Source organism: Notothenia rossii, assembly GCF_949606895.1.
Source record: "Notothenia rossii genome assembly, chromosome: 3".
Taxonomy (NCBI): domain Eukaryota; kingdom Metazoa; phylum Chordata; class Actinopteri; order Perciformes; family Nototheniidae; genus Notothenia; species Notothenia rossii.
In genome coordinates, this window is record NC_136901.1 from 45507745 (window position 1) to 45530410 (window position 22666).

The following is a 22666-nucleotide window of genomic DNA, read 5'->3' on the forward strand; positions in this document are numbered from 1 at the left end:
TGGCTCGGTGAGGAAGAGGAGGAGGATGAGGGCTGGGGTGAGGAAGAGGAGGATGGTGAGGAAGAGGAGAAGGGCGAGGGCTGGGGTGAGGAAGAGGAGGAGGGTGAGGAAGAGGAGGAGACGGCGCAGGATTCAGCGAGGTCACTTTGAGATCGGGCTTTAAACAAAACAAAGTAAACGCTAACGTTTCTCTGTGACGGACTGAGATATAATCCACATATTTATATTAAAAATAAAGTTATTTCACTTTGTAGAAACTCAGCCTGCAGCACTGGACTCCTGAGAGAAAGACGAGGAAGAGGAGCAGGTGAGGAAGAGGAGGAGACGGCGCTGGATTCAGCGAGGTCACTTTGAGATCGGGCTCTGTTCTGACGCTCTGAAACAAATGAACCATAACTCAAGTTTCTCTGTGACGGACTGAGATATAATCCACATATTTATATTAAAAATAAAGTGATTTCACTTTGTAGAAACTCAGCCTGCAGCGCTGGACTCCTGAGAGACAGACGAGGAAGAGGAGGAGATGAAGAGGAAGATGTTTCTGATGAAGGCTCCATGATGTCTGCAGGAACACATCATGAATCAGCTGTTAGATAACCTCACTGGGTTAGAAGGGCCAATTTATATATACAGGACTGTCTCAGAAAATTAGAATATTGTGATAAAGTTCTTTATTTTCTGTAATGCAATTAAAAAAACAAAAATGTCATACATTCTGGATTCATTACAAATCAACTGAAATATTGCAAGCCTTTTATTATTTTAATATTGCTGATTATGGCATACAGCTTAAGAAAACTCAAAAATCCTATCTCAAAAAATTAGAATAGTTCCTCAGACCAAGTAAAAAAAAAAAGATTTATAACAGCAAAACACAATCAAACATTTGAAAATGTCCATTAATGCACTCAGTACTTGGTTGGGAATCCTTTTGCACGGATTACTGCATCAATGCGGCGTGGCATGGAGGCAATCAGCCTGTGGCATTGCTGAGGTGTTATGGATGCCCAGGATGCTTCAATAGCGGCCTTTAGCTCATTAGCATTGTTGGGTCTGGTGTCTTTCAGCTTCTTCTTCACAATACCCCACATATTCTCTATGGGGTTCAGGTCAGGGGAATTTGCAGGCCAATCGAGGACAGTAATGCCATGGTCAGTACACCAGTTACTGGTGGTTTTGGCACTGTGGGCAGGTGCCAGATCATGCTGGAAAATGAATTCCTCATCTCCATAGAGCTTTTCAGCAGACGGAAGCATGTAGTGCTCTAAAATCTCTTGGTACACAGCTGCATTTACTCTGGGCTTGATGAAACACAGTGGACCAACACCAGCAGCTGACATGGCTCCCCAAACCATCGCTGACTGTGGGAACTTCACACTGGATTTCAAGCAACTTGGATTTCGCTCCTCTCCAGCCTTTCTCCAGACTCTGGCGCCTTGACTTCCAAATGAAATACAAAACTTGCTTTCGTCTGAAAAGAGGACTTTGGACCACTGAGCAACTGTCCAGTGCTTCTTTTCCTTAGCCCAAGTCAGACGCCTCTTCCGTTGTCTTGAGTTCAGAAGTGGCTTGACCATGGGAATACGGCTATTGTAGCCCATTTCCCGGACACGTCTGTGAACAGTGACTTTTGATACCTGGACTCCAGCTTCAGTCCACTGTCTTTGAAGCTCCCCCAAATTCTGGAAGCGACTCTTCTTCACAATGCTGTTAAGGCTGCGGTCATCTCTCTTGGTTGTGCAGCGTTTCCTGCCACATTTCCCCCTTCCAACAGACTTTTTGTGGATGTGCTTTGAAACTGCACTCTGTGAACAGCTTGCTCTTTGAGAAATTTCTTTTTGTGTCTTACCCTCCTGATGGAGGGTGTCAATGACGGTCCTCTGGACAGCAGTCAGATCAGCAGTCTTCCCCATACTTGTGATTTAGTTTACTGAACCAAGCTGAGTGTTTTTCAAGGCTCAGGAAACCCTTGCAGGTGTTTCGAGTTAATTAGACGATTCAAGTGATTCGTTGAACACCCTACTAGTATACTTTTTCATGATATTCTAATATTTAGAGATAGGATATTTGAGTTTTCTTAAGCTGTATGCCATAATCAGCAATATTAAAATAATAAAAGGCTTGCAATATTTCAGTTGATTTGTAATGAATCCAGAATGTATGACATTTTTGTTTTTTTAATTGCATTACAGAAAATAAAGAACTTTATCACAATATTCTAATTTTCTGAGACAGTCCTGTACTTTTGGGTCATTGCACACGTTTTCTGACCATTTTTTAAAAACTTCACATTTTGAACAATTTCCTCAAACCTTTTTGGACATGTTTTGAATTTTTGTATAAACTTAACGTATTTTTGATATACTTTTCCCACGTTTTCCACGAACTGTCTTCAACCTTTCTCGCAGTATTCCATGGTCTAATGTCTGATGATCGATGATGTAAAGTCACATGCGGCTCACCTGGTCTCTGGCCGCTGCTCAGAGAGGAAGAGGAGGAGATTTCTTCGTCGCTCTGAGAACCAAACTTGTTCCGACGCTCTGAAAACAAAGAGGATCACGTTTTTCTGTTCCTCTGTCGACGTTCATCCGTCTTTTAAAAATAAAAGTTATTTTACTTTGTAGGAACTCAGCCTGCAGCGCGGGACTCCTGAGAGACAGACGAGGAAGAGGAGCAGGTGATGAAGAGGAGGAGGTTTCTGATGAAGGCTCCATAATGTCTGCAGGAACACATCACCGATCACTCATCGTTTCCTTCTAACCGAAAGTCTCTAAAGAGTTCGTCTTTTCTTCGGTCACTTTTTAATGATATTTTATTTATCTTATATTTCTCTGAAGCTTTATGCTAAGCTAACAGTTTCCACTCTTTCTGCTAAATTAACATAGAAATACAAACATTTTATAAAACCTTGACTTAGCCTTTTACCTTAATTAGATCTTTGTATTGAATTAAAAAATAATACAAGTTTTAATTTGTACATCTTTAAGACATTTTCCATAGTTTTTAAATCACCTGTTCTCCGTCATGAGGACAAGCTTCAACGAGGCGTCAGCGCGGCTTCAACACTCAGGACTTCCAGCTGTTTCAATCCTTCAGAATCCTCTAAACTAATTTAGAGTTTACTCACAGACTGAAGCTGCAGCTCCTCGCCGCCATTTCCTGCTGCCGGGACAAAGTACACACGCACGCACGCACGCACGCACGCACACAACCCAAAAGTCCATGTTAATTATTGATTTTGTTTTTAATGACGGACAACAAGGAAACCAGGAAGTTAAAAATAAATAAAGTCAGCTGGACTTTTACCTCCAACGCCCACTCGTCTCCATAAAGCTGCATTTATACGGAAAGACGTGCAGCTTTTTATTTGCATTCAAAATGTTTCTTACATGTTTGTATTCAGTGCATCATCATGAATAATAGCATATTTAAAATATATCATATCAATCATTTAGAATCATTAAAAATGAAGACAGAAAGTCTCAAAAATAATTCTTTTATTTATCAAACAGTTTTTCTTGTGTAAAAACTGTGGAGGAGGCCATGAAGAGAACAGAGACACACTTCCAAGCACACTGTTAGCTTCTCGTTACCTTCATTTATTACAACAACAGGTGTGATGGTTCCCTTTAGCAAAGTGCTTAATGCTAAGCTAACTGTTCCCAAGGCTATCCAGGCTTTATGCTAAGCTAACAGGCTTTATGCTAAGCTAACAGGCTGTAGATTCATACTAAACAGTTTGTCATTAAAGTGAGAATATGAGCAGAAATGTATTAACTCTAAAAGTCTATTTAAATGTCTGCGATGATGAAAACAGGAGCATCGTCCACTCAGAGCGTCCAATCAGAGCGTCCATTCAGAGCGTCCAATCAGAGCGTCCATTTCAAACACCTACAGAAACACAGGACGACACATTAAAGACCTTTTCATTATTAGCTTCAGATGTTCTCTGTGTGTGTGTGTGTGTGTGTGTGTGTGTGTGTGGACTTTAGTGACTCAAAGGGTTAAAGGTGTTAGAATCACATGCAGCACCTGAGCAGGTGACATAACACACACATAAGGACAACAAGACAATAAAATAAATGCTGTGTGTGTGTGTATGTGTGTGTGTGTGTGTGTGTACCTTGTCTCTCTGTGTGTGTGTGTACCTTGTCTCTGTGTGTGTGTGTGTGTGTGTGTGTGTGTGTGTGTGTGTCTTGTCTCTGTGTGTGTGTGTGTGTGTGTGTGTGTGTGTGTGTGTGTGTATGCGTGCGTGCGTGCGTGCGTGCGTGTGGTCTCATGCTGGGACCTGTGGCCTGTACTACGAAGCAGGATGTTCTCTTAGCGGCTAACTTCAGGGAAAACTCTGGGTTTCTGGTCCAACGAAGCTGGTTCTCTTTTTAGCGGGCTAGATCTCCATGGTAACTGATGCTGAGCGGCTAACCTGCCCCGGAGCAGGTTAGGTTGCGGGCTAAGAGATCAACTCAGTGAAAGCACTGCCTGCTGACCAATCAGAGCTCAGTGTGCAGAGTTTAAAGCGATCAAGTCATATTACAGGAGAAAGGAAATACAGAAAAGCTGCCGTTGCAGGAAAGACGGCCGGCAAAAATTCCCGACTGTGTGAACGTGAACATTAATAGAATATCACCTCCCATCTTCAGAGCAATCTGACTATTAGAACATTAGCGTTAAGAAAGCTTACTTAAATATCTGCCACAACATAAATAACCGGATCAGAGTAACATTAAGTACAGTCCGTGGCATATCACATCATAATGTATCATATATCTCCTTATCTGAGTCAGCTGAGCTGTATCTGGCCGTGCAACACTCAGTGTCACATACTGTATGCAGAAGGATTATTTGAAGCAACACATTAAGTTGAGGAAACACTCGAGTCAAATGTAATGAAAGTCAGATGGTGTCTTAGACGGGGCAGTGATATCATAAACCTGTTAATGTACGCATTCAAACACTTGTTCTGTTACCAGCTGTATTCACCTTGCAGGTGCAGCTATGTGGCTTTGATCCTGGATAAAGTGTTTAAGTCATGGATGTTTAAAGTTTAACTTCTTCATATGTCAAATATTATAGTTGACTTTTCATTCAGGAAGTATGACGCTGCGCTGTCAGTAGCTTCTCCATGTTTGTGATTGGTCGAATGCTCCAGATACCACCCCTTTCATGTGAACGCGCTCCTAACTAGATAGGACACGGCTGGCTTCAGCGATCCACTTGATAACCAGCGTCGTAGGACCGTTTAGAGAGAGCGCGTATGTTTTGGATTAGGCCAACCGGCTAACTCAAACATATCCAGGTTAGGTTGAACCAGCTTCGTTGTACAGGCCCCTGGTCTCTGTGTGTGTGCGTGTGCGTGTGTGTACCTTGTCTCTGTGTGTGTGTGTGTGTGTGTGTGTGTGTGTACCTTGTCTCTGTGTGTGTGTGTGTGTATGTGTGTGTACCTTGTCTCTCTGTGTGTGAGTAAACACTTGCTGCTGCAGTAGCGCCCTCCGCAGGTCGTGCAAGTGTAGTGCGACGGGAAGCCACACACACAGCAGAAGAGTCGGGGGGGCAGAGAGGAGGGGAGGGCCTCAGCCGACAGGTAGTTAGGCTCCGCCCTGTCTGACAGGTTCTACCAATCAGAGAGCAGAACATGAGTCAGCAGATGAAAATAAGTCAGCTGAGAATTTGGCCAATCAGAGGACAGAACACGGTTCAGCTGACGGCTCAGCCAATCAGAGAGCAGCTTCACCTCCTCCTCCAGCAGCGTGGTGAAGTTCTTCCTGAATCGCTGCTTGAAGTGATCGCCCCTCGTCTTCCTCTTCTTCTTCTCTAAACAATAAAACATCAATAAAACAGTTAGTGTGTGTAAAACCTTCAATCATGATGAATAATTAAGAGCCTCAGCTCCATCAGTCCCTCAGAGAGAGAGAGACTCAGCTCCATCAGTCCCTCAGAGAGAGAGAGACTCAGCTCCATCAGTCCCTCAGAGAGAGAGAGAGACTCAGCTCCATCAGTCCTTCAGAGAGAGAGAGAGACTCAGCTCCATCAGTCCTTCAGAGAGAGAGAGAGAGAGAGCCTCAGCTCCATCAGTCCCTCAGAGAGAGAGAGCCTCAGCTCCATCAGTCCCTCAGAGAGAGAGAGACTCAGCTCCATCAGTCCTTCAGAGAGAGAGAGAGCCTCAGCTCCATCAGTCCCTCAGAGAGAGAGAGACTCAGCTCCATCAGTCCCTCAGAGAGAGAGAGAGAGAGACTCAGCTCCATCAGTCCTTCAGAGAGAGAGAGAGCCTCAGCTCCATCAGTCCTTCAGAGAGAGAGAGAGCCTCAGCTCCATCAGTCCCTCAGAGAGAGAGAGAGAGACTCAGCTCCATCAGTCAATCAGAGAGAGAGAGAGAGAGAGTGGATAGATTGTTTTGATTTGAGTAAGCTGCATCAGAAATGAGCTCCTGAACAAAAAATCGAAATTGGACCTAAAAAGTGAGACATTTTATAGGAAAATCTGCAGAATTAACTCCAAAGAAGAGTTAACGACATTGATCGACAGAAACCAGAGGAAGAAACGCAATTTTTGGATGTATTTTTGAGTTGAAACTACAAACTAGCTTTCAACTACCAATTGACAACTGTCAACCGTCTAGCAGTGGGCTGCTAGCTGTGGGCTGCTAGCTGTGGGCTGCCAGCTGTTACCTGCCACTGTTGGAAGGAGCTGCACCAAAGAAGGTAGAGGAACATTATAAACTGTGAATTATTTCATGAAGATAAAAAGAAAGGAAAAGAAAAGTATTTGTAAGCTAATTAATTAGCCTAGCCTCTCTTTGGAACAAAACAAGTGGTCGCCATGGAAACTGTCCAGCAGGCAAAAAAGAACTTCTCAGCTCTCAGAGCAGAGGGAAGAGAGATTGAATATCCTGCTAAATGCAAGAGTGTAAATGCGAAGGACAAACACAAGGAGAAGACACTGTGTGGAAACCCAGAGGTCCTCTTCACTGACTATGCCCAACAAAAAGGAGGAAGGAAGAAGAACAACCTCATATTCTTCACTGATTCCATCTACATCTGGAAAGATACTCTGTGCAGGAATTATGCATACGTATCCAGAGAGGGCATCGGCTCAGGAGGCAGATTAAAAATCTGTAAAGATGAACACCTTGACAAAGATGACCCTCTGCTCACCATCACATACTACACCAAAGGAAAGGTCATGGTCCAAGGGAATGAAGCCAACCTGGAGTCATTCCAAGAGGCATTCCCCCTGTTGAAAGCTGAGGTGGACACAAAGAGGATCAATGTCCCCTCTGATGTCCCCTCTGATGTCCCCTCTGATGTCCCCTCTGACAGCGAAGGTGATGAGAGCCCAATAGAGAACCCCAACACCTTGTCCATCTCTGCCCCTCCCACACCGGCCAGCTCCAACAATCGGCTGAAGGAGAGTATGGCCCTGCTGGAGCTGGACTTTGCAGAATTCAAAGAGCAGACCCAGGCCAGGCAGTCTGGTCCCCCAGACAACACTCTGCAGCAGCTTAAAGAGGACCTCCAGCAGCTCAAGAGCGACAACGAGGCTTTGGCATCTGACCTCAGAGGAAGTGTAGAGGCACTCAAACAGGAGAACAGTGTGCTCCGTGTTCAGTTAGCCAAGGTGAGGGAGGATGCTGAGTGTAGAGAGAAGAGCTTCACCAGGCAGGTCCAGCACCTGACAGAGAAACTCTCATCAGTCCTCACAATGACGAGTAGAGAGACACAGACTCTTCCTGCCAGTGTCCCTGGCCCACCCTCTCTGCTCAGCACCCAGCCCAACAACACCCTGGCCCGTCCTGATACACCCACACAGCCAGCTGCCCACAGCCAGCTCTGCCCATCCCAGCCTCCCTCTACTCAGCAGGAAGAACAAGACCCACAAGTGGTCCTGCTGGCTGACTCAAACGGGAAGTTCCTGGACCCAAGAAAGCTTTTCCCTGATAAAAAGGTGCTGTCTAAACACTGCAGCACCACAGGCCAGGCCATGAAGCTGTTGAAAAAGGAGACCCTCAGGAGCCCTCAGTACCTGGTGATCCACACGGGAACAAATGACCTGCACACCCTCCGTAGGGACACTGCTGAGGCAGTGAGGAAAATGGCGGAGCAGGCCAGTAAGGAATTCCCTGACACCCGCATTGTGGTTTCCACCCTGCTGCCAAGGACAGACACCCCTCCTCATGTCATCCATGACATTAATATGGAGATCAGAAAAGGATGTGCCACCTTATCAAATGTCCACCTGGCCCTCCACTCAACCATTGGCCCCTGGGACCTCTATGATGGACTCCACCTACACAGAGAGAGGGTGGGGATATTTGCAAAGACCCTCAAAGATGCAGCCCTGGGACGCAGTCCTCCCACCCCCTCCTCTAGAGGCCTTATAGACCCTCCCACACCGCTTCCTCCCCATCACCACCCCAGGATCACCACCCCTGCTGTGAGGAGACACAACAGCTCAGCCTGGACCTCCCACTCCCCACGCCCCCAACACACCCAGAGGAGGCTGCTTTCACCCAGCTCAACACCTGCACAACATCAGCAGCAGAGATATGCAGCAACAGCTGCTCCTTGTCTCCCTCCCCGCCTACAGCAGCGGAGCTATGCTGCAGTTGTAGCCCAGCCTGCTGCCACCCTCCCTCCCCCTGCTACCTCTGAACTGGGAGACATCAGGATGATGCTGCACACCCTGTGCAGCCGACTTCTGTCCAGCTAAGACATTACATTTATATGTTATCGTAGTAATCAGTACAATAGCAATATTAGTGAAAATAGTTGTTTTATTTGTTGTTGTTTTTTTGTTTTTTTTTATATATTTGTCTCACTATACAGGTTCATTTTGATTGTTTTGTATTTTTTAAAAGATGCGTTCTTTTCATATAAGCTGTTGGAATATTCAGGGACTCCACTCCTCAACCTTTGAGGTTAAGAGTGAGAATCCAGAGTTCTTAGAATCTATCAAAGATGTTGATATAATTATATTAACAGAAACATGGTGTAAAAATGATCTGCTCACTCACTGTCCTCCAGGTTATAATGAAGTAATGGTGCCCTCTATAAAATCAAAAAACATACGCAAGGGCAGAACATCGGGGGGGATCTTGGTGTGGTATAAAGGAGATCTTTGCCATCAGATCTCAGTAGTAAAACAAGGTAAATCACACATTTGGCTAAGGTTAGATCAAGCCCTGGGCATAACTGACAGGAATCTATACATGTGTGCTATTTATATACCCCCAGTAGATTCTCCTTATTTTGAAGAAGACATTTTTGAAACTCTCCATTCAGAAATAGCCTACTTTCAGGCCCAGGGAAATGTGCTTCTAACTGGAGATCTGAACGGACGAACAGGAATTGAACCTGATGTCATAGACCCACAGGGCAGCCACCATGTATTTGGTGAGCCCCCCCTGTTTACCACACCAACCGTCAGCCATCGGAACAGCCTTGACTCTGAAATCAATCAGAATGGCAAAGAGATAGTGCATCTCTGTCGGGCCTTAGGCCTGTACATAGTGAACGGGAGGTTCAGAGGGGACTCTTTAGGGAGATTCACATACTCCTCAGCTCTAGGGTCTAGTGTAGTAGACTATGCAATCACTGACATGGACCCCTCCACTATCAGTGCATTCACTGTCAGACAGCAATCCCCCTTTTCAGACCACAACCAAATCAATGTGTTCTTTAAAGTCTCAGGTCCAATGAGTGACACAACAAGGGGACCCAGTAAGCTGTATACATTAAATCCTACTTACAGATGGGCCCCAGACAGTGGAGACAAATTCACCATGGCCTTGAACTCACCTGATCTGATGAATGACATGTCACTATTTGACCAAAATCAATATGTTCCTACCAAAGATGGTGTAAACATGGCCATTGATTATATCAATATGATATTTCACAAGGCAGCTATTAAAGCTGACCTTGTAAAACAAAAGCGGAAGCCTGTTAAAAGGCAAAACGCTGACAAATGGTTTGACCAGGAATGCAAGACCATCAGAAAAGACCTGAGAAAAATAGCAAATGAAAAACATCGGCAACCAAACAACCCAGCCTTACGCATTAGATACAATGACCTTTTAAACAAATATAAATGTACAATAAGGAACAAAAAACAAAATTATACCCACATGAAACTTGAGGATATTGAGAAAGCCATTGATCAAAATCAATTCTGGGATCTGTGGAGCAACTTCAACACAAAACAACCGCAAGCATTACCCATCCAAAACGGTGACATCTGGAGAGAACATTTTGAAAGTTTGTACAAAGACATACCAATAAATCTAATGAATTCAGATCAATGTATTACAAAAGAGAAACTCCAAACATTAGAAGAAACTATTAAAGACAACCAAAACCCCCTTGATTTCCCAATGACTTGGGAAGAGTTGACCACACAGACACAATCTCTCCGGCCAAGGAAAGCTTGTGGCCCAGACAACATTAAAAACGAAATGCTCAGATGCAGCACCCCAGAGATGCAGGGTACAGTATTAAAGCTGTTCAATATCATATTGCAGTCAGGATGTTTTCCTGACATCTGGTGCAAAGGGCTCATTTCCCCCATTCATAAGAGTGGAGACAAATCAGACCCTAATAACTACCGTGGCATCTGTGTCAGCAGCTGTCTGGGGAAATTATTCTGTAGTATTCTAAATAAAAGAATACAAGATTTCCTTAACCGACAATCCATCTTGAGTCAAAATCAAATTGGCTTCCTTCCAAAACACCGCACCACCGACCATGTATATACCCTTCACACTTTAGTTAACAAACATGTACACCAAACAAAACATGGTAAGATATTCACTTGTTTCATTGATTTCAAAAAAGCTTTCGACTCTATTTGGCACGAAGGGCTCTATTATAGACTTCTACATTGTGGTATAGGGGGCAAAATGTACGATCTGGTTAAATCAATGTATTTAGGGAATAAGTGTGCTGTTAAAATTGGAGACAAACAAACTGAATTCTTCACCCAGAGAAGAGGTGTTCGTCAGGGTTGCAATTTAAGTCCCACTTTATTTAATATATATATAAATGAACTTGCTGCTCAGTTGGATCACTGTGCTGCTCCTGGCCTCTCCCTCCTAGAGAGAGAGGTGAAGTGTCTGCTTTATGCTGATGACCTTGTTCTGCTGTCTCCTACTGAACAAGGACTACAACAACAGCTGGACATAGTAGACCAGTACTGTAAGAACTGGGCCCTGGCAGTCAATATGAAGAAAACTAATGTCATGGTTTTCCAAAAACGCCCCAGATGTCAGGAGAACAAATACCAGTTTACCATAAATAATCATATCATCGAACATAGTATGAGTTACACCTACCTCGGTTTAACCATAACAGCATCAGGAAGTTTCAACATGGCAGTGAATGCACTCAAAGAAAAAGCCAGAAGAGCTCTTAATGCAATTAAGAGAACATTTTATAATGTCCAAATTCCAATTAAAATCTGGCTCAAAATCTTTGATAGTGTGATCCAGCCCATTGCGCTGTACGGTAGTGAAGTATGGGGTCCACTCAGTCACCAGAGCTATACCCGCTGGGACAAACATCCAACAGAGTCTTTCCATGCAGAATTCTGCAGATACATTTTACGTGTTCAGAGAAAAACACCAACAAATGCATGTAGAGCAGAATTAGGCAGATACCCACTGATCATTAACACTCAAAAGAGAGCACTGACATTCTTTAACCACCTTAGATCCAGCCCCCGAGACACCCTCCACTCCAAAGCCCTCCAAAGCCAAGAGCTAACCCCAGAGAAGAGTCCCCTATGTCAGCTGGTGCTGAGGCTAACTGCCCCCTCTCAGAGCCACTCTGACCAGTCTCTCAACAACACTGCTCTCCAAACACCAATCACAGTCAAACGCATTATAACACAATGTAAAGACAACTATTTACAACATTGGGAAGAAGAAACTAAAAGCCAAAGTAGATTAGAATGTTACCTGGCTCTAAACAGAGAGTATGAGCTGGCAGAGTATCTCTCTACTGTCAGAGATAGAAAGCAGAGACAGATCCTAACCAAGTACAGGCTCAGTGACCACAAACTGGCAATCGAAACAGGAAGACTCAAAAGATCCTGGCAACCAAAAGAGAACAGAACATGTGGTCACTGTACGACAGGTGAGACTGAGACAGAGATGCACTTCCTCCTGAAGTGCCAAACATTCAACGAAGTAAGGAGCATTTATTGGAACAAGTTGAACTCTGTAATCCCAGGTTTCAAGGAGGTTGATGACCTCTCAAGACTGAGAGTACTCCTAGGAGAAGGAGACAAGGCACACCTTGCTGCCCAATATGTATACACATGCCACAACCTGAGGGACAGTGAATGAGACTCACACACACACACACACACACACACACACACACACACACACACACACACACACACACACACACACACACACACACACACACACACACACACACACACACACACACACACACACACACACACACACACACACACACACACACACACACACACACACACACACACACACACACACACACGTGTTGAAATGTAATTGTATCACTGTATATATATATCATCAATAATATGTAAAAATTTGAAATGTCTGTTAATGTTGTTAATTATTTTGTATTGTGATGCTTTGGCAACATTGTTTAATTTAACTTTCATGCCAATAAAGCCCCTTTGAATTGAATTGAATTGACTCAGCTCCATCAGTCCCTCAGAGGGAGAGAGAGACTCAGCTCCATCAGTCACTCAGAGAAAGAGAGAGAGAGATTCAGCTCCATCAGTCACTCAGAGAGAGAGAGAGAGAGAGACTCAGCTCCATCAGTCCCTCAGAGAGAGAGAGAGAGAGAGAGACTCAGCTCCATCAGTCCCTCAGAGAGAGAGAGAGAGAGACTCAGCTCCATCAGTCCCTCAGAGAGAGAGAGAGAGAGAGGGACTCAGCTCCATCAGTCCCTCAGAGAGAGAGAGAGACTCAGCTCCATCAGTCCCTCAGAGAGAGAGAGCCTCAGCTCCATCAGTCCCTCAGAGAGAGAGAGAGAGACTCAGCTCCATCAGTCCCTCAGAGAGAGAGAGATACTCAGCTCCATCAGTCCCTCAGAGAGAGAGAGAGAGAGAGACTCAGCTCCATCAGTCCTTCAGAGAGAGAGAGAGACTCAGCTCCATCAGTCCCTCAGAGAGAGAGAGAGAGAGAGACTCAGCTCCATCAGTCCCTCAGAGAGAGAGAGACTCAGCTCCATCAGTCCCTCAGAGAGAGAGAGAGAGAGAATCAGCTCCATCAGTCCCTCAGAGAGAGAGAGAGACTCAGCTCCATCAGTCCCTCAGAGAGAGAGAGAGCCTCAGCTCCATCGGTCCCTCAGAGAGAGAGAGAGACTCAGCTCCATCAGTCCCTCAGAGAGAGAGAGAGAGACTCAGCTCCATCAGTCCCTCAGAGAGAGAGAGAGCCTCAGCTCCATCAGTCCCTCAGAGAGAGAGAGAGACTCAGCTCCATCCGTCCCTCAGAGAGAGAGAGACTCAGCTCCATCAGTCCCTCAGAGAGAGAGAGAGCCTCAGCTCCATCAGTCCCTCAGAGAGAGAGAGAGCCTCAGCTCCATCAGTCCTTCAGAGAGAGAGAGAGAGACTCAGCTCCATCAGTCCCTCAGAGAGAGAGAGAGACTCAGCTCCATCAGTCCCTCAGAGAGAGAGAGAGCCTCAGCTCCATCGGTCCCTCAGAGAGAGAGAGAGACTCAGCTCCATCAGTCCCTCAGAGAGAGAGAGAGACTCAGCTCCATCAGTCCCTCAGAGAGAGAGAGAGAGGCTCAGCTCCATCAGTCCCTCAGAGAGAGAGAGAGAGACTCAGCTCCATCAGTCCCTCAGAGAGAGAGAGAGCCTCAGCTCCATCAGTCCCTCAGAGAGAGAGAGAGACTCAGCTCCATCAGTCCCTCAGACAGAGAGAGAGAGGCTCAGCTCCATCAGTCCCTCAGAGAGAGAGAGAGGCTCAGCTCCATCAGTCCCTCAGAGAGAGAGAGACACTCAGCTCCATCAGTCCCTCAGAGAGAGAGAGAGACTCAGCTCCATCAGTCCTTCAGAGAGAGATAGAGACTCAGCTCCATCAGCCCCTCAGACAGAGAGAGAGACTCAGCTCCATCAGTCCCTCAGAGAGAGAGAGAGAGGCTCAGCTCCATCAGTGACTCAGAGAGAGAGAGAGAGGCTCAGCTCCATCAGTCCCTCAGAGAGAGAGAGACTCAGCTCCATCAGTCCCTCAGAGAGAGAGAGAGAGGCTCAGCTCAATCAGTCCCTCAGAGAGAGAGAGACTCGGCTCCATCAGTCCCTCAGAGAGAGAGAGACTCAGCTCCATCAGTCCCTCAGAGAGAGAGAGAGACTCAGCTCCATCAGTCCCTCAGAGAGAGAGAGCCTCAGCTCCATCAGTCCCTCAGAGAGAGAGAGACTCAGCTCCATCAGTCCCTCAGAGAGAGAGAGAGCCTCAGCTCCATCAGTCCCTCAGAGAGAGAGAGACTCAGCTCCATCAGTCCCTCAGAGAGAGAGAGAGAGCCTCAGCTCCATCAGTCCCTCAGAGAGAGAGAGAGACTCAGCTCCATCAGTCCCTCAGAGAGAGAGAGAGACTCAGCTCCATCAGTCCCTCAGAGAGAGAGAGACTCCTCAGAGAGAGAGAGATTGTTTTGATTTGAGTAAGCTGCATCAGAAATGAGCTCCTGAACAAAAAATCGAAATTGGACCTAAAAAGTGAGACATTTTATAGGAAAATCTGCAGAATTAACTCCAAAGAAGAGTTAACGACATTGATCGACAGAAACCAGAGGAAGAAACGCAATTTTTGGATGTATTTTTGAGTTGAAACTACAAACTAGCTTTCAACTACCAATTGACAACTGTCAACCGTCTAGCTGTGGGCTGCTAGCTGTGGGCTGCTAGCTGTGGGCTGCCAGCTGTTACCTGCCACTGTTGGAAGGAGCTGCACCAAAGAAGGTAGAGGAACATTATAAACTGTGAATTATTTCATGAAGATAAAAAGAAAGGAAAAGAAAAGTATTTGTAAGCTAATTAATTAGCCTAGCCTCTCTTTGGAACAAAACAAGTGGTCGCCATGGAAACTGTCCAGCAGGCAAAAAAGAACTTCTCAGCTCTCAGAGCAGAGGGAAGAGATATTGAATATCCTGCTAAATGCAAGAGTGTAAATGCGAAGGACAAACACAAGGAGAAGACACTGTGTGGAAACCCAGAGGTCCTCTTCACTGACTATGCCCAACAAAAAGGAGGAAGGAAGAAGAACAACCTCATATTCTTCACTGATTCCATCTACATCTGGAAAGATACTCTGTGCAGGAATTATGCATACGTATCCAGAGAGGGCATCGGCTCAGGAGGCAGATTAAAAATCTGTAAAGATGAACACCTTGACAAAGATGACCCTCTGCTCACCATCACATACTACACCAAAGGAAAGGTCATGGTCCAAGGGAATGAAGCCAACATGGAGTCATTCCAAGAGGCATTCCCCCTGTTGAAAGCTGAGGTGGACACAAAGAGGATCAATGTCCCCTCTGATGTCCCCTCTGATGTCCCCTCTGATGTCCCCTCTGACAGCGAAGGTGATGAGAGCCCAATAGAGAACCCCAACACCTTGTCCATCTCTGCCCCTCCCACACCGGCCAGCTCCAACAATCGGCTGAAGGAGAGTATGGCCCTGCTGGAGCTGGACTTTGCAGAATTCAAAGAGCGGACCCAGGCCAGGCAGTCTGGTCCCCCAGACAACACTCTGCAGCAGCTTAAAGAGGAACTCCAGCAGCTCAAGAGCGACAACGAGGCTTTGGCATCTGACCTCAGAGGAAGTGTAGAGGCACTCAAACAGGAGAACAGTGTGCTCCGTGTTCAGTTAGCCAAGGTGAGGGAGGATGCTGAGTGTAGAGAGAAGAGCTTCACCGGGCAGGTCCAGCACCTGACAGAGAAACTCTCATCAGTCCTCACAATGACGAGTAGAGAGACACAGACTCTTCCTGCCAGTGTCCCTGGCCCACCCTCTCTGCTCAGCACCCAGCCCAACAACACCCTGGCCCGTCCTGATACACCCACACAGCCAGCTGCCCACAGCCAGCTCTGCCCATCCCAGCCTCCCTCTACTCAGCAGGAAGAACAAGACCCACAAGTGGTCCTGCTGGCTGACTCAAACGGGAAGTTCCTGGACCCAAGAAAGCTTTTCCCTGATAAAAAGGTGCTGTCTAAACACTGCAGCACCACAGGCCAGGCCATGAAGCTGTTGAAAAAGGAGACCCTCAGGAGCCCTCAGTACCTGGTGATCCACACGGGAACAAATGACCTGCACACCCTCCGTAGGGACACTGCTGAGGCAGTGAGGAAAATGGCGGAGCAGGCCAGTAAGGAATTCCCTGACACCCGCATTGTGGTCTCCACCCTGCTGCCAAGGACAGACACCCCTCCTCATGTCATCCATGACATTAATATGGAGATCAGAAAAGGATGTGCCACCTTACCAAATGTCCACCTGGCCCTCCACTCAACCATTGGCCCCTGGGACCTCTATGATGGACTCCACCTACACAGAGAGAGGGTGGGGATATTTGCAAAGACCCTCAAAGATGCAGCCCTGGGACGCAGTCCTCCCACCCCCTCCTCTAGAGGCCTTATAGACCCTCCCACACCGCTTCCTCCCCATCACCACCCCAGGATCACCACCCCTGCTGTGAGGAGACACAACAGCTCAGCCTGGACCTCCCACTCCCCACGCCCCCAACACACCCAGAGGAGGCTGCTTTCACCCAGCTCAACACCTGCACAACATCAGCAGCAGAGATATGCAGCAACAGCTGCTCCTTGTCTCCCTCCCCGCCTACAGCAGCGGAGCTATGCTGCAGTTGTAGCCCAGCCTGCTGCCACCCTCCCTCCCCCTGCTACCTCTGAACTGGGAGACATCAGGATGATGCTGCACACCCTGTGCACCCGACTTCTGTCCAGCTAAGACATTACATTTATATGTTATCGTAGTAATCAGTACAATAGCAATATTAGTGAAAATAGTTGTTTTATTTGTTGTTGTTTTTTTGTTTTTTTTTATATATTTGTCTCACTATACAGGTTCATTTTGATTGTTTTGTATTTTTTAAAAGATGCGTTCTTTTCATATAAGCTGTTGGAATATTCAGGGACTCCACTCCTCAACCTTTGAGGTTAAGAGTGAGAATCCAGAGTTCTTAGAATCTATCAAAGATGTTGATATAATTATATTAACAGAAACATGGTGTAAAAATGATCTGCTCACTCACTGTCCTCCAGGTTATAATGAAGTAATGGTGCCCTCTATAAAATCAAAAAACATACGCAAGGGCAGAACATCGGGGGGGATCTTGGTGTGGTATAAAGGAGATCTTTGCCATCAGATCTCAGTAGTAAAACAAGGTAAATCACACATTTGGCTAAGGTTAGATCAAGCCCTGGGCATAACTGACAGGAATCTATACATGTGTGCTATTTATATACCCCCAGTAGATTCTCCTTATTTTGAAGAAGACATTTTTGAAACTCTCCATTCAGAAATAGCCTATTTTCAGGCCCAGGGAAATGTGCTTCTAACTGGAGATCTGAACGGACGAACAGGAATTGAACCTGATGTCATAGACCCACAGGGCAGCCACCATGTATTTGGTGAGCCCCCCCTGTTTACCACACCAACCGTCAGCCATCGGAACAGCCTTGACTCTGAAATCAATCAGAATGGCAAAGAGATAGTGCATCTCTGTCGGGCCTTAGGCCTGTACATAGTGAACGGGAGGTTCAGAGGGGACTCTTTAGGGAGATTCACATACTCCTCAGCTCTAGGGTCTAGTGTAGTAGACTATGCAATCACTGACATGGACCCCTCCACTATCAGTGCATTCACTGTCAGACAGCAATCCCCCTTTTCAGACCACAACCAAATCAATGTGTTCTTTAAAGTCTCAGGTCCAATGAGTGACACAACAAGGGGACCCAGTAAGCTGTATACATTAAATCCTACTTACAGATGGGCCCCAGACAGTGGAGACAAATTCACCATGGCCTTGAACTCACCTGATCTGATGAATGACATGTCACTATTTGACCAAAATCAATATGTTCCTACCAAAGATGGTGTAAACATGGCCATTGATTATATCAATATGATATTTCACAAGGCAGCTATTAAAGCTGACCTTGTAAAACAAAAGCGGAAGCCTGTTAAAAGGCAAAACGCTGACAAATGGTTTGACCAGGAATGCAAGACCATCAGAAAAGACCTGAGAAAAATAGCAAATGAAAAACATCGGCAACCAAACAACCCAGCCTTACGCATTAGATACAATGACCTTTTAAACAAATATAAATGTACAATAAGGAACAAAAAACAAAATTATACCCACATGAAACTTGAGGATATTGAGAAAGCCATTGATCAAAATCAATTCTGGGATCTGTGGAGCAACTTCAACACAAAACAACCGCAAGCATTACCCATCCAAAACGGTGACATCTGGAGAGAACATTTTGAAAGTTTGTACAAAGACATACCAATAAATCTAATGAATTCAGATCAATGTATTACAAAAGAGAAACTCCAAACATTAGAAGAAACTATTAAAGACAACCAAAACCCCCTTGATTTCCCAATGACTTGGGAAGAGTTGACCACACAGACACAATCTCTCCGGCCAAGGAAAGCTTGTGGCCCAGACAACATTAAAAACGAAATGCTCAGATGCAGCACCCCAGAGATGCAGGGTACAGTATTAAAGCTGTTCAATATCATATTGCAGTCAGGATGTTTTCCTGACATCTGGTGCAAAGGGCTCATTTCCCCCATTCATAAGAGTGGAGACAAATCAGACCCTAATAACTACCGTGGCATCTGTGTCAGCAGCTGTCTGGGGAAATTATTCTGTAGTATTCTAAATAAAAGAATACAAGATTTCCTTAACCGACAATCCATCTTGAGTCAAAATCAAATTGGCTTCCTTCCAAAACACCGCACCACCGACCATGTATATACCCTTCACACTTTAGTTAACAAACATGTACACCAAACAAAACATGGTAAGATATTCACTTGTTTCATTGATTTCAAAAAAGCTTTCGACTCTATTTGGCACGAAGGGCTCTATTATAGACTTCTACATTGTGGTATAGGGGGCAAAATGTACGATCTGGTTAAATCAATGTATTTAGGGAATAAGTGTGCTGTTAAAATTGGAGACAAACAAACCGAATTCTTCACCCAGAGAAGAGGTGTTCGTCAGGGTTGCAATTTAAGTCCCACTTTATTTAATATATATATAAATGAACTTGCTGTTCAGTTGGATCACTGTGCTGCTCCTGGCCTCTCCCTCCTAGAGAGAGAGGTGAAGTGTCTGCTTTATGCTGATGACCTTGTTCTGCTGTCTCCTACTGAACAAGGACTACAACAACAGCTGGACATAGTAGACCAGTACTGTAAGAACTGGGCCCTGGCAGTCAATATGAAGAAAACTAATGTCATGGTTTTCCAAAAACGCCCCAGATGTCAGGAGAACAAATACCAGTTTACCATAAATAATCATATCATCGAACATAGTATGAGTTACACCTACCTCGGTTTAACCATAACAGCATCAGGAAGTTTCAACATGGCAGTGAATGCACTCAAAGAAAAAGCCAGAAGAGCTCTTAATGCAATTAAGAGAACATTTTATAATGTCCAAATTCCAATTAAAATCTGGCTCAAAATCTTTGATAGTGTGATCCAGCCCATTGCGCTGTACGGTAGTGAAGTATGGGGTCCACTCAGTCACCAGAGCTATACCCGCTGGGACAAACATCCAACAGAGTCTTTCCATGCAGAATTCTGCAGATACATTTTACGTGTTCAGAGAAAAACACCAACAAATGCATGTAGAGCAGAATTAGGCAGATACCCACTGATCATTAACACTCAAAAGAGAGCACTGACATTCTTTAACCACCTTAGATCCAGCCCCCGAGACACCCTCCACTCCAAAGCCCTCCAAAGCCAAGAGCTAACCCCAGAGAAGAGTCCCCTATGTCAGCTGGTGCTGAGGCTAACTGCCCCCTCTCAGAGCCACTCTGACCAGTCTCTCAACAACACTGCTCTCCAAACACCAATCACAGTCAAACGCATTATAACACAATGTAAAGACAACTATTTACAACATTGGGAAGAAGAAACTAAAAGCCAAAGTAGATTAGAATGTTACCTGGCTCTAAACAGAGAGTATGAGCTGGCAGAGTATCTCTCTACTGTCAGAGATAGAAAGCAGAGACAGATCCTAACCAAGTACAGGCTCAGTGACCACAAACTGGCAATCGAAACAGGAAGACTCAAAAGATCCTGGCAAACAAAAGAGAACAGAACATGTGGTCACTGTACGACAGGTGAGACTGAGACAGAGATGCACTTCCTCCTGAAGTGCCAAACATTCAACGAAGTAAGGAGCATTTATTGGAACAAGTTGAACTCTGTAATCCCAGGTTTCAAGGAGGTTGATGACCTCTCAAGACTGAGAGTACTCCTAGGAGAAGGAGACAAGGCACACCTTGCTGCCCAATATGTATACACATGCCACAACCTGAGGGACAGTGAATGAGACTCTCACACACACACACACACACACACACACACACACACACACACACACACACACACACACACACACACACACACACACACACACACACACACACACACACGTGTTGAAATGTAATTGTATCACTGTATATATATATCATCAATAATATGTAAAAATTTGAAATGTCTGTTAATGTTGTTAATTATTTTGTATTGTGATGCTTTGGCAACATTGTTTAATTTAACTTTCATGCCAATAAAGCCCCATTGAATTGAATTGAATTGAATTGACTCAGCTCCATCAGTCCCTCAGAGAGAGAGAGACTCAGCTCCATCAGTCCCTCAGAGAGAGAGAGAGAGACTCAGCTCCATCAGTCCCTCAGAGAGAGAGAGAGACTCAGCTCCATCAGTCCCTCAGAGAGAGAGACTCAGCTCCATCAGTCCCTCAGAGAGAGAAAGCCTCAGCTCCATCAGTCCCCCAGTGAGAGAGAGAGAGACTCAGCTCCATCAGTCCCTCAGAGAGAGAGAGACTCAGCTCCATCAGTCCCTCAGAGAGAGAGAGAGCCTCAGCTCCATCAGTCCCTCAGAGAGAGAGAGAGACTCAGCTCCATCAGTCCCTCAGAGAGAGAGAGAGAGACTCAGCTCCATCAGTCCCTCAGAGAGAGAGAGAGCCTCAGCTCCATCAGTCCCTCAGAGAGAGAGAGAGACTCAGCTCCATCAGTCCCTCAGAGAGAGAGAGAGAGAGACTCAGCTCCATCAGTCCCTCAGAGAGAGAGAGACTCAGCTCCATCAGTCCCTCAGAGAGAGAGAGCCTCAGCTCCATCAGTCCCTCAGAGAGAGAGAGAGACTCAGCTCCATCAGTCCCTCAGAGAGAGAGAGAGACTCAGCTCCATCAGTCCCTCAGAGAGAGAGAGAGAGAGACTCAGCTCCATCAGTCCCTCAGAGAGAGAGAGAGCCTCAGCTCCATCAGTCCCTCAGAGAGAGAGAGAGCCTCATCTCCATCAATCCCTCAGAGAGAGAGAGAGAGAGACTCAGCTCCATCAGTCCCTCAGAGAGAGAGAGCCTCAGCTCCATCAGTCCCTCAGAGAGAGAGAGAGCCTCAGCTCCATCAGTCCCTCAGAGAGAGAGAGAACCTCAGCTCCATCAGTCCCTCAGAGAGAGAGAGAGCCTCAGCTCCATCAGTCCCTCGGAGAGAGAGAGAGACTCAGCTCCATCAGTCCCTCAGAGAGAGAGAGGCTCAGCTCCATCAGTCCCTCAGAGAGAGAGACAGACTCAGCTCCATCAGTCCCTCAGAGAGAGAGAGAGAGAGAGACTCAGCTCCATCAGTCCCTCAGAGAGAGAGAGAGCCTCAGCTCCATCAGTCCCTCAGAGAGAGAGAGAGACTCAGCTCCACCAGTCCCTCAGAGAGAGAGAGAGGCTCAGCTCCATCAGTCCCTCAGAGAGAGAGAGAGACTCAGCTCCATCAGTCCCTCAGAGAGAGAGAGAGGCTCAGCTCCATCAGTCCCTCAGAGAGAGAGAGAGAGACTCAGCTTCATCAGTCCCTCAGAGAGAGAGAGAGACTCAGCTCCATCAGTCCCTCAGAGAGAGAGAGAGAGACTCAGCTCCATCAGTCCCTCAGAGAGAGAGAGAGGCTCAGCTCCATCAGTCCTTCAGAGAGAGAGAGAGACTCAGCTCCATCAGTCCCTCAGAGAGAGAGAGAGACTCAACTCCATCAGTCCCTCAGAGAGAGAGAGACTCAGCTCCATCAGTCCCTCAGAGAGAGAGAGAGAGACTCAGCTCCATCAGTCCCTCAGAGAGAGAGAGAGAGAGACTCAGCTCCATCAGTCCCTCAGAGAGAGAGAGAGAGAGACTCAGCTCCATCAGTCCCTCAGAGAGAGAGAGAGACTCAGCTCCATCAGTCGCTCAGAGAGAGAGAGAGACTCAGCTCCATCAGTCCCTCAGAGAGAGAGAGAGACTCAGCTCCATCAGTCCCTCAGAGAGAGAGAGACTCAGTTCCATCAGTCCCTCGGAGAGAGAGAGAGAGACTCAGCTCCATCAGTCCCTCAGAGAGAGAGAGACTCAGCTCCATCAGTCCCTCGGAGAGAGAGAGAG

At 46.0% G+C, this 22666-nt stretch overlaps 1 protein-coding gene across 2 annotated transcripts in view; it reads right to left on the bottom strand.

Moving 5' to 3' along the window:
• Positions 1-206: 206 nt before the first annotated feature.
• Positions 207-22666, bottom strand: part of znhit1 (zinc finger, HIT-type containing 1) — a 33672-nt gene continuing 11212 nt past the window's right edge. Inside the window, exons 3-7 of one of the 2 annotated variants that reach the window (XM_079672321.1) lie at positions 3013-3891; positions 2618-2719; positions 2463-2540; positions 464-562; positions 207-376 (exon numbers count right to left, since the gene is read on the bottom strand). In XM_079672321.1, the coding sequence (XP_079528447.1) occupies positions 222-376; positions 464-562; positions 2463-2540; positions 2618-2714 (429 nt within the window). In that variant the 5' untranslated portion in view covers positions 2715-2719; positions 3013-3891 and the 3' untranslated portion in view covers positions 207-221. Of the gene's footprint in view, positions 377-463; positions 563-2462; positions 2541-2617; positions 2720-3012; positions 3892-5441; positions 5612-5731; positions 5812-22666 lie in introns of those variants that run through there. The other variant, XM_079672320.1, reaches the window with a different exon arrangement.